The sequence below is a fragment of the Rhinatrema bivittatum genome, chromosome 2 (genome assembly GCF_901001135.1).
Source record: "Rhinatrema bivittatum chromosome 2, aRhiBiv1.1, whole genome shotgun sequence".
Lineage (NCBI taxonomy): Eukaryota > Metazoa > Chordata > Amphibia > Gymnophiona > Rhinatrematidae > Rhinatrema > Rhinatrema bivittatum.
In genome coordinates, this window is record NC_042616.1 from 552,718,104 (window position 1) to 552,732,266 (window position 14,163).

The 14,163-nt window shown below is 43.5% G+C and overlaps 1 protein-coding gene across 4 annotated transcripts in view; it reads left to right on the forward strand.

Moving 5' to 3' along the window:
• The window catches only part of RTTN (rotatin), a 685,521-nt gene that overhangs the window by 246,749 nt on the left and 424,609 nt on the right, over nucleotides 1–14,163 (forward strand). For all 4 annotated transcript variants that reach the window (XM_029590900.1, XM_029590899.1, XM_029590897.1 and 1 more), the window contains exons 24-25: nucleotides 3,406–3,594; nucleotides 5,013–5,252. In XM_029590900.1, the coding sequence (XP_029446760.1) occupies nucleotides 3,406–3,594; nucleotides 5,013–5,252 (429 nt within the window). The remainder of the gene's footprint in view (nucleotides 1–3,405; nucleotides 3,595–5,012; nucleotides 5,253–14,163) is intronic.

Below are 14,163 nucleotides of genomic sequence, written 5' to 3' on the forward strand. Positions count from 1 at the left end.
ATTTTCTGTAAGCAGTTTTTGCAGAGATACTTTCCATTGTTAGTTTTGAAGGACACAGTCAAGGTGTGTATGTTTCTTTTGTTTCTGCCGAAAGTGATCATTATCCTCCATTTGATTCTGGTTGTTGGTTGCCTTTGTTTAGCTAATGTGCGGTTAGTGGAGTTTTGGCTGTTTTAGGCCTTAACTTTTTTTTTGTTTTTTTTTTTAACATCTGTCTGAAGTATCTCAAGTTCTCCACAGCCTTAGGAGATTTGATTATCTTTTTGCATTATTGTGGAGTGCGGGAAGAGCACAAGCTATTAGTTGGGCAGAGCTTAAGTTGGAATCTCTTTTTCGGTTAGCAAGGCAGCGACTTGGTCTTTCTTTCATTCCTTTTCCAAGCATTTCTGCTTAGAGGTCAAGGTTAGAGAGAAGAGCTCTTTAACCTTCAAGGTGTGGCATGTGATTGTTTAGCAAATCCCGGCCTTTTCAGGAGTAGCTTGGGTACATCCCAAGTTCAGTTAGACCAGTCCAGGACTCTCCCTGTGCTGACAATCTTGCATATGTCTTCAAAGAAGTGATTTTCTCTTTCTGTGCAGGTGAGTGGTTTCATGTTTGTTTCTGATGCCTTATTATTCCAATTTCCGTGGTCTTTCTGGAAGTACTCTAGTAAAAAAATAAATAAATAAAAATAAAATGGAAACATAAATGTGCATACTGTTGATTGACTGGTATTGAAGTTTTCCACACTTAGCTTGTTACAGACAATACTAGCAGGCGGAGATCAGCACGGATGCATATAAGGGGTGACATCAGTGAATCTGTTGGCCAATGATCATAACCCATTTGTCTGAGCTGGTCTGACTAGACTCAAGGAAAGAAAATTATCAGGTAAGAACTAATTTCACCATTACAAATTGGATTTTGGCCTGCATCTCCTTTTACTACATCAAAACAGACCTTTCTCTAGAAAAGGGCTTCCCACACATGTTCTGGGACCTCACAGGCAGCTTGATTTTCATGATATCCACAATGACTCTGCATGTGTATACATTGGAAAACTACTAATGTAATGGAGGAGTAGCCTAGTGGCTAGAACAAGTTAATAACCAGGGAAGCTAGGGTTCAAATCCCTCTGCCACTCTTTGTATCCTTGGGCAAATCACTTCACCCTCCATTGCCTTAGGTACCAACTTAGATTGTGAGCCCTCTGGGGACAGGGAAATACCTATTGTACCTGAATGTAACTCTCCTTGAGCTGCAATGAAATGAAAAGGCATGAGCTAAAATGCATAAATAAATAAAAGTAATATATTTAAATTTCTTATGCATATTAAGGATATCATGAATCCCTACTGGCTGAGTGGTTCCCCAGGAAAGGTTTTGGATGCTCTGCTATAGAAGGCCATATAAAAGCGCACAGAGTAATAGCAATAGCAGTCTCCATAGCTCACTTTGTCTCTAACTTTATTGAAGAAATATGTAAAGCTGCTACATAGAGTTCAATGCATACATTTACCTCTCACTACTACCTGGATAGTGACTTGCCATGATAGTAAATTTAACCAATCTGTGGTAAGAAATGTTTTTAAAAATTGACACACAATTTTGATTCATCTCCTTCCTACCAAATGCCTATTTCTTTGAGTTGTCAAGGAAGTATGGCTAAGGGACCTCAAGACAATCCGCAACTTGGAAGTCCACACATGTGGGACTGATTTCTCCTGCTTGTCCATTGAGAAAGCACAGTTGCTTACCTTGTAACTGGTATTCACCATGTACAGCAAGATAAATCAGTCACATATACCCTCTTTCTTTCCTTGGAATTTAGATGTTTTTTTCACATAAGCTCTGCTATATAATTGAGAGGTGGGAGTACGTGGCTGTGCAGTGCTGGTTGCATATGTGCAAAAAGGCTTTCTAGACTTCTTTAGGTAGTAAAAATTGAATTATGTCACCCACATGTGGGATTGATTTTTATCCTGCTGGCTACAGAGACCAAACGTCACAGGTAAGCAGCTTTGTTCTTCTGCCATTGCTGCCTCAGAATCTGCCCTGAGAGTGGAACTTAGACCTCAGGCCTTGTCCTTTGGAGGAAGATTATAGGAGAAGGGCGTGTTTAGGGAAATTTTAGAATTACCGCACCAAGCGGTAACTTACCGCTCCACATCGGTAGTATCACGTGGTGCAGTAAACTTAGCATACTCTGTGATAATCCCTATTTTTCACATCTTGCACTAAGGAGAGAGAGAGAAAGATACTATCTACAAGGCCCTCATAGTAGTGAAGTATTTATATCTCTATTGGAGGGCCATCTAATAGGTCGCAGTGTGGTGGTGGTTTAGGGTTTAGGGGACAGTTTCGCATGTAGAGTGAGATGTATGAACAGCACAGTACATGTTGGTGAAGATTTGACATCATTTGGAGTGAGGAAAGTCTCACAAAGATTACATTTCTACTATGTTCTCTCATCCTAGCTTGATGGTACCTAGGAAAGTCTCACTAAGATGTAATTTCTACTATGTTCTCTTACCCTAGCTTGATGGACTCTATAACAGGGTACCATAAAGCTAGGGTGAGATAACATAGTACAAAATTTCATCTTTGTGAGACTTTCCTCTCTCCAAATGATGTCAAAGCTTCACCAAGGTGAACTGTGCTTTTCATACATCTCACTCTACATGCGAAACTGGCCCCTAAACCAACACCTCACCTCAGGCATATCGCATAGCCTAACGGCTGCAAAAAAGGTATAGCTATTTCCGGCAATAGCATAAAGCATGCAATAGCATGCTTTATGCTATTGCAAAGTGTGATATTGCTCCTCATTTTACTAAATCCCACCCAAACTCTTCACTGATCCTGCCCCTCCAAATAATTTGCATTCGCCGTACTTTATTGTTCATAATGCATTTTGATGAATGACCCTATTAGAAAGAAAAGGACTAGTGAAAATAGAGAAAGGTCAGAAGGAAAGATGAATTAGAATGATAAATGTTCCCTCTCTCATGTTCATGTCCCAGGTATTAATTTTCATGTGAAGGAAGGCAATAATTGAGACATGAAAGTTTACTAAGACCTGTGGTGGTGTCTCCATCTGATTTCTGTCTACTGTTCTTTCTCACTGTCTGTATTATTCTCTTCTAATCTCTTTATCTCCCTTATAGATTTCTAGTTACTCACAATTTTCTTCCATTTCTTAAGTACCAAGTCACTTTCAAAATTAAACTAAACTTTAATTGTATGAGCCTATTGTGTGAAACTGTTCTTTTTGTAATTGAAACATGTGTAAGATGGTAATAGTCACATTTGTAAGTGATATTATGCGTGGTATAAGTCTAATTGTATTTGAATAGGACATTTTGCATTAGCTGACAGTTTTATTCTTGTCCCAGAGTAAACATATATACAATTTTTTTTTTGAAGCTTCCATCTTCCAGTGCAAGTCGCAAGTCATCATGCAGTTAGTCCCTACTCAGTTGTGCGACCCTTCTCATCTGACTGTTTGACTTCAAAGCCTGTCTCTAACATGCTCAGCATGGCTTGGAATCTGGCATGGCACCATGGGATTGATAATGTATTGCAGCTGAGGAATCAAGAAACAGAAACACAACGGTAAATCATATTTTTGCCTCTTAAATGGGAAGCATTTTCTGATATGTGATTGATGGAGTTTGTTGAGCATTTGATAGGTTAGTGCATTTCTGATGATCACATTAGAAGCTAATAAATTGATTTTGGTCCATTTTAGCCAAAGGAATTTCTGCTTTTAGTTTTTACTACACTGGTTCTATAGAGGCTGATAATAGTTACATTGGAAATTAGAATAGTTGAGCAGAGTATACTAACTACATTCATTCAAAACTTTTTTCTCCAAAGAAACTATTCTTCTTTAACATGCTTTTTTCCGTTTCAAAAGAAGATTCATTAGCAACTCAAATGATATGTAGTAATGTACTTATTGATGGGTATGCATAACATGCAAAATAATCACATTTGTAAGAAGCTGCTGTTTTTACTGTACCCATTGTTGCAAAATGACGGCAAAAAATAGAAAATACAGACACCATCTTCTATTTCCTGCACTCTTTTCAAGTTGTATAAAATACCATTAGATCCGTTTAGGCCTTCAGAATGCTAAAGGCTGTGTGGATAAGACTTATCCAGCTAACTAGTGATTTTTTGGGGGATTTTCAGCAACATAGCTGTGTTCCTGAATATCACTTGTAAATTACCTCGATAAGTTTTATCCAGCTAACTTATCTGGATTTTTTTGATTATAAAGCCCTTTAGATTTTTGACCTTCATGCTTCATAGTTGATCCAATGTGAATCCTGGATATAAGAGTTACTGTCTTGGCAAGCCCCAGGTAGTTTTGAGGCAACAAGCAGAACAGGTGTGTATGGATTTTGCACAATATAGGGTAAATGTTCTATACTTAGTCTGAACTTAGACGTATAAAATAAGGTGTTATGCAGAAAATACAGCTATATGCAAACATTGTGGATTTTAGCAGTCAAAAAATGAACGTATATGTTCATTATATACCTAAATTTACCCATACAAAATAGGTTTTTGCAGGGGCACTTTGTGAGCATGTTGAGGATTTGCACATGTAAAATAAATATTCAAAAGCTCTGCAGGTAAATAGCATGTATAACTGTACATCACCTCTTGTGTCTAGTAAATTTACATGTGGATATTTAAACACGTTGCAACCCGATCTTCATAGTTAATGTCTGCATGTATCTTATATTTGAAAACCAGGTTGGCTTTGTGCAGACTTGATTTTTTGCATATATCTCTGCAGCTAGTCCATGATTATTTTTTATGTAATTGCTTGCTATATACTTACCCCAATTAAATATTTTTATTTAACTATTTACCATGATTGATAAGTACAATTACCTTTTACATATTATTTGTGCAGTATTAAGCACATCCTCCAGTTAGTATGAGTTTTTACATGCTGTATAGTAATGAGTAGCTGTTAAGTTTACTTACATTTATTTCTTTTCTAAATCTGTTTTCAGATTTTCAGAGGCATTACAGTTATCCTCAGAAAGCATACTTACACTGAAGATAACACACATGGCCAGTGGACTGCAAGACTGTCTTAATTCTATCATTCAAGCAGTCTCCCATGGGGAGGTTAGGGCTGCTGTTGCTAGGATGAATTTTTATCTTCTGAATGATGGGCTGACTTTAAACTGCAGCATTGATTGTAGTGTGGCCACCTTGAAGCGTTTGCCTTGGCATACAGCTTTCAGCAGGTCAGTGAAGTTACAGAATATTCCAAACAAATGCACTACGTTTTATGAAAAACTGTTAACCATCTATGATTGACCACTTTGCGTTGTAGGTTTTGCTTAGGATAATTTAACTAGTGCATAATTTTTTAAAAGTATTATTGTAAGAATGAAATATAGTCAATTATAGAAGGCTGTGATTTTATAAGCAGCATATGTTTTTAAAGGCAGCCAATTTTAAGGTGGTATCAGCAGGACCACAGGCACTGTCGGGAGCAACAGGACTAGTTCCAGCTCTAACGCTAGCAATTGGCCTGGGAACATGGGAGCAGTCAGATGGAGAATGGTGAGGGCTGAAGGCTGCATAAGGAGGGGGAGGGAGAAGAGAGAGGCTGGAAGCTGCAAAGAGAGATGTGAGGGAAAGGAGACAGACTGGGGCCTGCATGGGGAGGAATGAGGTGAAGAGAAGGCTGTATGGAGGAGTGGTTGGGGGAGAAAGGAAGAGAAAAGCCTGCATGGGAGAGATTGGTGAGGCTGCACAGGGAGAATTGCAGGAGGGAAATGAAAGATGGCTGTGGAGGAAGGGGTTGGGAGAGAGAAGACTGTAGCAGTAACACAAATGTTGAAAGTAGCGATGAAAAACAAGCATAAGAAATGTGAGACGTTGAAGAGAAAGGAATTGTTAAAGGAAGAGAGTGGTAGAAACATGAACTAGAGAATTTGAAAAGAAATTGGCTGTAGAGGCAAAAACTCACAGTAAAAACTTTTTAAAATATATCCAAAGCAGAAAGCCTGTGAGGGAGTCAGTTGGACTGTTAGATGATCGAGGGGATAAGGGGGCACTTAGAGAAGATAAGGCCATCGCGGAAAGATTAAATTATTTCTTTGCTTCGGTGTTTACTGAAGAGGATGTTGGGGAGGTACCCGTAATGGAGAAGGTTTTCATGGGTAATGATTCAGATGGACTGAATCAAATCACGGTGAACCTAGAAGATGTGGTAGACCTGATTGACAAACTGAAGAGTAGTAAATCACCTGGACCGGATGGTATACACCCCAGAGTTCTGAAGGAACTAAAAAATGAAATTTCAGACCTAGTAGTAAAATTTTTTGTAACCTTTCATTAAAATCATCCATTGTACCTGAAGACTAGAGGATAGCAAATGTAACCCCAATATTTAAAAAGGGCTCCAGGAGCGATCCTGGAAACTACAGACCGGTTAGCCTGACTTCAGTGCCAGGAAAAATAGTGGAAAGTGTTCTAAACATCAAAATCACTGAACATATAGAAAGACATGGTTTAATGGAACAAAGTCAGCATGGCTTTACCCAGGGCAAGTCTTGCCTCACAAATCTGCTTCACTTTTTTGAAGGAGTTAATAAACATGTGGATAAAGGTGAACCGGTAGATGTAGTATACTTGGATTTTCAGAAGGCGTTTGACAAAGTTCCTCATGAGTGGCTTCTAGGAAAAGTAAAAAGTCATGGGATAGGTGGCGATGTCCTTTTGTGGATTGCAAATTGGCTAAAAGACAGGAAACAGAGAGTAGGATTAAATGGACAATTTTCTCAGTGGAAGGGAGTGGACAGTGGAGTGCCTCAGGGATCTGTATTGGAACCCTTACTTTTCAATATATTTATAAATGATCTGGAAATAAATACGACGCGTGAGATAATCAAATTTGCAGATGACACAAAATTGTTCAGAGTAGTTAAATCACAAGCAGATTGTGATAAATTGCAGGAAGACCTTGTGAGACTGGAAAATTGGGCATCCAAATGGCAGATGAAATTTAATGTGGATAAGTGCAAGGTGATGCATATAGGGAAAAATAACCCATGCTATAATTACAAAATGTTGGGTTCCATATTAGATGCTACAACTCAAGAAAGAGATCTAGGCATCATAGTGGATAACACATTGAAATTGTCGGTTCAGTGTGCTGCAGCAGTCAAAAAAGCAAACATAATGTTGGGAATTATTAGAAAGGGAATAGTGAATAAAACGGAAATTGTCATAATGCCTCTGTATCGCTCCATGGTGAGACCACACCTTGAATACTGTGTACAATTCTGGTCGCCGCATCTCAAAAAAGATATAATTGCGATGGAGAAGGTACAGAGAAGGGCTACCAAAATGATAAGGGGAATGGAACAGCTCCCCTATGAGGAAAGACTAAAGAGGTTAGGACTTTTCAGCTTGGAGAAGAGACGGCTGAGGGGGGATATGATAAAGATGTTTAAAATTATGAGAGGTCTAGAACGAGTAGATGTTAATTGGTTATTTACTCTTTCGGATAATAGAAAGACTAGGGGGCACTCCATGAGGTTAGCCTGTGCACATTTAAAACTAATCGGAGAAAGTTCTTTTTTACTCAACGCACAATTAAACTCTGGAATTTTTTGCCAGAGGATGTGGTTAGTGCAGTTAGTATAGCTATTAAGTTCACTTAGAGAATAGTCACTGCCATTAGTAATGGTAACATGGAATAGACTTAGTTTTTGGGTACTTGCCAGGTTCTTATGGCCTGGATTGGCCTCTGTTGGAAACAGGATGCTGGGCTTGATGGACCCTTGGTCTGACCCAGTATGGCATTTTCTTATGTTCTTATGTAACTAGGATTCACTGGGGGGAAAGAGTGGAAAAAGAGGGAGAAATGATAGACCAAGTCAGGAGTTTGAAGCAAAAAGTACGACTGAAAGTCAGCAAAACAGACTTGTAAAAATGAGAGAGAACAGGGCTGGAAGAAAAATAATCACCAGACAGGCAAGTAAATAAGATTTACTCCACCGTTCTCTTGCACTTAAAATTTGCTACACGATTTTGGCTCTCGGATATATAAAATTTAAGCCAGTAAATATTCTGTGATTAGGAATATCTGCTATCTTCTTGCTGATTATTTGAACTCTATGCTACTATACAGTCATTTAAAAAGGTCTGTTCCCTGTACGTACCAGGGTCAGTCCAGACCGCTGGGCTGTGTCTTCCTTCCGGCAGATGGAGTCAGAGAGAAAAGCTGAAAGGCACCCCCTCTTACACTGGTGTGCCACCTGCGATCCTTCAGTATTTCTCTGACTCCATCAGATTAGGGTGACAGAACCTGCAATCCTGATCCTTTAAAAAAAAAAAAAGAAAATAAGGAAAACAAAGCAAACTAGAAATTATAAGACCTAATGGTGTTTGTTTTTACCAGTGGCTAAATCAAGCTCTTTAAAAGTAGTTAGTTTTCTTTCTGGAGGTGAGCAGACTCCGTCTTGCTGAGGCTGCGGCCTTGGTTGAGGCACGACTGGGGTTAGATACCCAGTTAGCTGTTTTCCTGGAGCCGCTTTTTCTACCGGTGAATAGGGGGATTGACCGGTGGGCCGGTCCCTCCCCCTTGCACCCTGAGATGGCATAATTCCTCTGCGGGGCTGCCTGTGTTGCAGTTGAGGTCCCAGGGGCGTTTTTCCCCTGGGTGGCTGCGTGTCAGCGTTTAAGAAAAAAAAAATTTTGAGTTATTTTTCTACTGTGCGCACAGAACCCCTACCTCTGATCCACCGGGTCCCCCTACCTCTGATCCACCGGGTCCCCCTTTGTGGGACCATCTCCTTGTGGATATTGATGGGGATGTTGATGAGCCCATCCCAGTTGAGGGGAAAGACCCGCAGGTCCTCAGATTATTTCGGAGGGAGGAGTTTGATCATTTAATCCCTCATGTTCTGACGGAGCTTGGTATTGAGGCGCCGCAGCCGAGCTCGGAGGCTAGCAAGAGGGACCCCGTTCTCTCGGGGCTTCGGGCCCCTCCTAAAGCTTTTCCTTTTCACCCTATGCTACTGCAACTTGTGACCCGAGAATGGGAGGCTCCTGAGGCCAGCCTTCAGGTGGGGCGAGTCATGGAGAAGCTCTACCCGCTGCCAGATGAGTCCTTGGCCATCCTTATGGTCCCAAAAGTGGATGCGGCTGTTTCAGCCATCACTAAGCGGAAAGCCATTCCGGTTGCAGGGGCTGCCGCTCTTAAGGATCTTCAGGATAAGAAGCTGGAGTTCCTTCTTAAGTGGATTTTTGAGGTTGCGGCGCTTTGCATTAGGGTGGCGGTCTGCAGTAGCCTCATGCAAAGGATGACTCTTCGTGGGATGCAACAGTTGCTCACCACACAGGAGTTGCCTTCAGCGGAAGCGGAGCAGGCAGATAGCGTGAAGGCAGCTGTGGCGTACACCGCAGATGCCTTGTATGATCTTCGGGCGTCCTTGCGTACTGTGGCTTCGGCGGTCTCGGCTAGAAGGCTTCTATGGCTCCACAACTGGTCGGCCGATGGTTCCTCCAAGGCCCAGCTAGGCAATCTTCCCTTTAAAGGGAAATTCTTGTTCGGGGAGGATCCCTAGGGGACAATAAGGTATACAAGTTGCTGGAGGGCAAGCCTCGAACCCCCAGGGCTTTTGGGTTAGCATGCCCTCAGTTCTGGGTATAGCGCAAGTTTTGGCAGGGCAGGGCTCCGGCCTTCCCTCCACATCAGCCATCGACGAGGTCTCAGGCTTGGTCTTATTCCTTTCGTGGCCGCAGGCCTCTCTGTGACGGGGGTCCTCAGGGATCTTCCGGGGGCAAGTTCTCGCAATGAAGGTGTCCTGGCCCACTCCTCTGTTCCGGTGATAGGCGGCCGCCTGTCTCTCTTCTTCGAGGAGTGGGTCAAGATTATGTCGTACCAGTGGGTTCTAAGCATCATCGAACACGGCTACGCTTTAAGAACATAAGAAATTATCATACTGGGTCAGACCAAGGGTCCATCAAGCCCAGCATCCTGTTTCCAACAGAGGCCAAAACCAGGCCACAAGAACCTGGCAATTACCCAAACACTAAGAAGAACCCATGCTAGTGATGCAATTAATAGCAGTGGCTATTCTCTAAGTATAATTGATTAATAGCCATTAATGGACTTCTCCTCCAAGAACTTATCCAAAACATTTTTGAACCCAGCTACTCTAACTTTGGAATTTGCATGCCCGTTGCGGGACCTGTTTTTGATGTAGCACTGCAGGGCCCACACGAAATGGACAGCAGTGACTCAAACCCTAGGCCGGTTGAAAGCGCTGGGAGCCATTGTCCCGGACCCGCCGGAGGAGTTCAGAACCGGCAGATACGCCATATATTTTGTGGTTCCCAAGAAGGAGGGCTCTTTCCGCCTGATCTTGGATCTGAAGAAGGTAAACAAAGTGCTTCAGGTACCCCGTTTTCGCATGGAATCTCTCCGCTCAGTCATTGCGGCCGTCCACTCCGGAAAATATTTGGCTTCTTTAGACCTGACTGAAGCGGATCTTCACATAGGGATCCGCGAACAGTATCGGCGGTTTATCAGGTTCATGATTCTGGGCGAGCATTATCAGTTTCAGGCACTCCTGTTCGGATTGGCGACAGCTCCCCTCATCTTCACCAAGGTAATGGAGGTAGTAGCTGAGGCTCTCAGGCGGGAGGGGCTTTTGGTTCATCCCTATCTAGACGATTGGCTCATCCACGCAAAGTCAGAGGAGCTTTGCAGGGCAGCGGTTCAGTCTGTAGTGGACCGGCTCCAGTCCCTCAGTTGGGTCATCAATTTTGCCAAGAGCCAATTAGTCCCATCCCAGGTGCTGAACTTCTTGGGTGCTCGGTTCGACACATAGATCGGCAAGGTCTTTCTCACACAGGAGCGAATCGACAAGTTAATAGCGCAGATCCGGCGGCTGTTATCTCTACCGCTACCCCGGGTTTGGGATTACTTGCAGGTGCTTGGTTCTATGGCATCTACTCTACAGTTAGTCCCTTGGGCCTTTGCTCATATGAGACCCTTTCAGAGGGCGTTAGTTTCTCGTTGGGACCCGAAGTTGGAAGAGTTCCAGATCCAATTGCCGCTCTTGGAACCTACCAGGTACAGTCTCCATTGGTGGTTGATTCCGGCCCACGTGCAGCGCGGGATGGACCTGGAGGAGCCCCAGTAGGTGATCGTGACGACAGAAGCCAGCCTCTCCGGCTGGGGTGTGATTTGCCAGTCGAGGGGCAGCACAGGGCCAATGGACAGAGCAGCAGGCGAAATGGTCCATAAATCGCTTGGAAACCGGGCAGTACATCTGGTGTTGCGCAGTTTCCTCCCCCTGGTGAGCCATCGATCAGTGCGAGTGTTGTCCGACAATGCGACAACTGTAGCTTACATCAATCGTCAGGGGGGAACCAGAAGTCATCCAGTGGCATTGGAGGCCGACCGGCTAATGCTGTGGGTGGAGTGCCATCTGGTCCGTCTAGCTGCTTCTCACATATCCGGGGTCCACAACGTTCAGGTGGATTTTCTCACTCGCCAGTATCTAGATCCCGGAGAGTGGGAACTTTCCGAGGAGGCGATGCATCTCGTGACTCGTCGGTGGGGTGTTACTCACCTGGACCTGATGGTGACTCAGAGAAATGTGAAGGCGGCTCAGTTCTTTATTCGCAGGAGGGAACACAGGGTGGAAGGTGTCGACGCTCTGGTCCTGCCGTGGCCTCGTGACATTCTGCTGTACATCTTTCCTCCCTGGCCGTTGGTGGGCAAAGTCTTGCGAAGGATAGAGGCTCACACAGGCTCAGTCTTTCTCGTGACTCCGGAGTGGCCACAGCGGCTGTGGTTTGCAGATCTGATCAACTTAGCAGTGGACAGTCCTCTTCGGCTCGGTCATCTACCAAATCTTCTTCAACAAGGTCCAGTATTTTTTGATCAAGTGGATCGTTTTTGTCTAGTGGCTTGGCTTATGAGTGGCGGCAGTTGAGTTAGGTTATATGGATTCAGTTATTTCCACCCTCCTGCAAGCGTGAAAAATGTCTTCTTCGCTCACCTATGTTCGAATCTGGAAGGTTTCGATTCCTGGTGTAGTCTGTTGAATGTGTCCCTGTGGCGCACCTCAATTGTCCATATTCTGGCTTTATTACAGGAGGGTCTGAAGAAAGGCTTGGCGTGCAGTTCTCTCAGGGTTCAAGTAGCGGCCCCGGGATGTTTGCGGAGAAAGATTGACGGGACATCCTTGGCGGCTCATCTGGATGTAACGCGTTTCCTGAGAGCTGCTAAACATTTGAACCCTCCGGCTTGTCCAGTGTGTCCTTGGAGTTTGAATCTGGTTCTCAGTGGCTTGTGCATTCTTCCGTTTGAGCCTTTGAAACAGGCCACCTTGAAAGACTTGACACTTAAGGTGATTTTCCTGGTGGCTATCACTTCAGCATGGTGCATCTCTGAGCTTCAAGCTTTGTCCTGTAGGGAGCCTTTTCTCAGGATTTTGGATTCAGGGGTGTCCCTTAGGATGGTGCCCTCCTTTATACCGAAGGTCGTGTCGGAGTTTTATTTGAATCAGACCGTGGAGTTGCCTGCCTTCACGGATTTGGATCAAAATTCGCCTCAGGCTTGCGATTTGCGAAGATTAGATGTGCGGCGGATTCTGCTTCGCTATCTGAAGGCCACTAATGCTTTTTGTTTGTCTGATCATCTGTTTGTTTTATGGAGTGGTCCTAAGAAAGGACATAAGGCAACTAAAGCCACATATTGCCCAATGGTTGAATGAAGCCATAACTTCGACATATATATGTCTTGGGCATGCAGTACCAGATGGTTTGAAAGCGCATTCAATCTGTTCTCAGGCGGCATCTTGGGCGGAGAGTCAGTTTGTTTCACCACAGGAAATTTGCAGAGCGGCTACATGGAAATCTTTACACACTTTTGCTAAGCATTACCTTTTGGACGTCCGTGCTCCGGATGGCGACTGTTTTGGCAGTAATGTTCTTCGAGCGGGACTCTCCAGGTCCCACCCCATTTAGGGCAGCTTGGGTACATCCCAGCGGTCTGGACTGATCCTGGTACGTCCAGGGAAAGGAAAATTGGTTCTTACCTGCTAATTTTCTTTCTTGTAGTACCAAGGATCAGTCCAGATGCCTACCCATGGAATCTGGAGAGTCCATTCGGTATCGTTTTCATTTTGCATAATCTTCTCAAGTGGACAGCATTCACGTTGCATATGGAAGTGCTCCCTCCATGTACATAAGTTCCAGAAGTTATGCTGTTTTTTCATTTAGTGGTTTGATATAGCCATTGGTTCTTATGTTGAGGTTATGATATGTTTCATTCTGCTATGGTATGGATTATACTGAAGGATCGCAGGTGGCACACCAGTGTAAGAGGGGGGTGCCTTTCAGCTTTTTTCTCTGACTCCATCTTCTGGAAGGGAGACACAACCCAGCGGTCTGGACTGATCCTTGGTACTACAGGAACGGAAATTAACAGGTAAGAACCAATTTTCCTTTCACCAACCACACGGTCAAAGGTTGTCAATCCTTCCTCCTCTTTAGAAAGTACTTGTTGCAGGCTCGGATTTCTGACTGCTGTGACACTAAAAACCCCACAGATTCCCCACTCCCCATGGAAGTATTTTCCCTTTCAGACTCCCACATATGCCAGCTTCTTACCACGGGCACAGCAACTGAGCTCATCCTCCCATTGTAACACATAGTAAGTGACAGCAGATAAAGATTAAAATGGTCCATCCAGTCTGCACAGCAACTGTTGCTCTATGCAAGTTACCCCAAGTGAAAATATAATATTTAGGTGCAATAGAAAAGTTACCTCCATTTTTTCATTTCCATTTTCTAGCCAGATGGAATTCTCTGTGTTTGCCCATGCCTTTTTGAATTCCATAACCTTTCTTAATTTCACCACCAATTCCAAGAGGGCATTTCATGCAGCCACCTTCCCGATTCTGTTTTATACCAGATCTCTTCCTGGCACATATTTATCCGGTCCTTCCCAATTGAATTAGGAACCAGACCTTGTATTGTCACTGCTTGAGGCAACACTACTAACTAAGAGATAGAAGAAAAATCAAATGATCTGATGTGCTGAGCTTCTTCCCATTTATAACAATAGCAATATTCATAGTTAGTCAAGCGGTTACAAGGGTCCTGCTCCAGTTAATATAC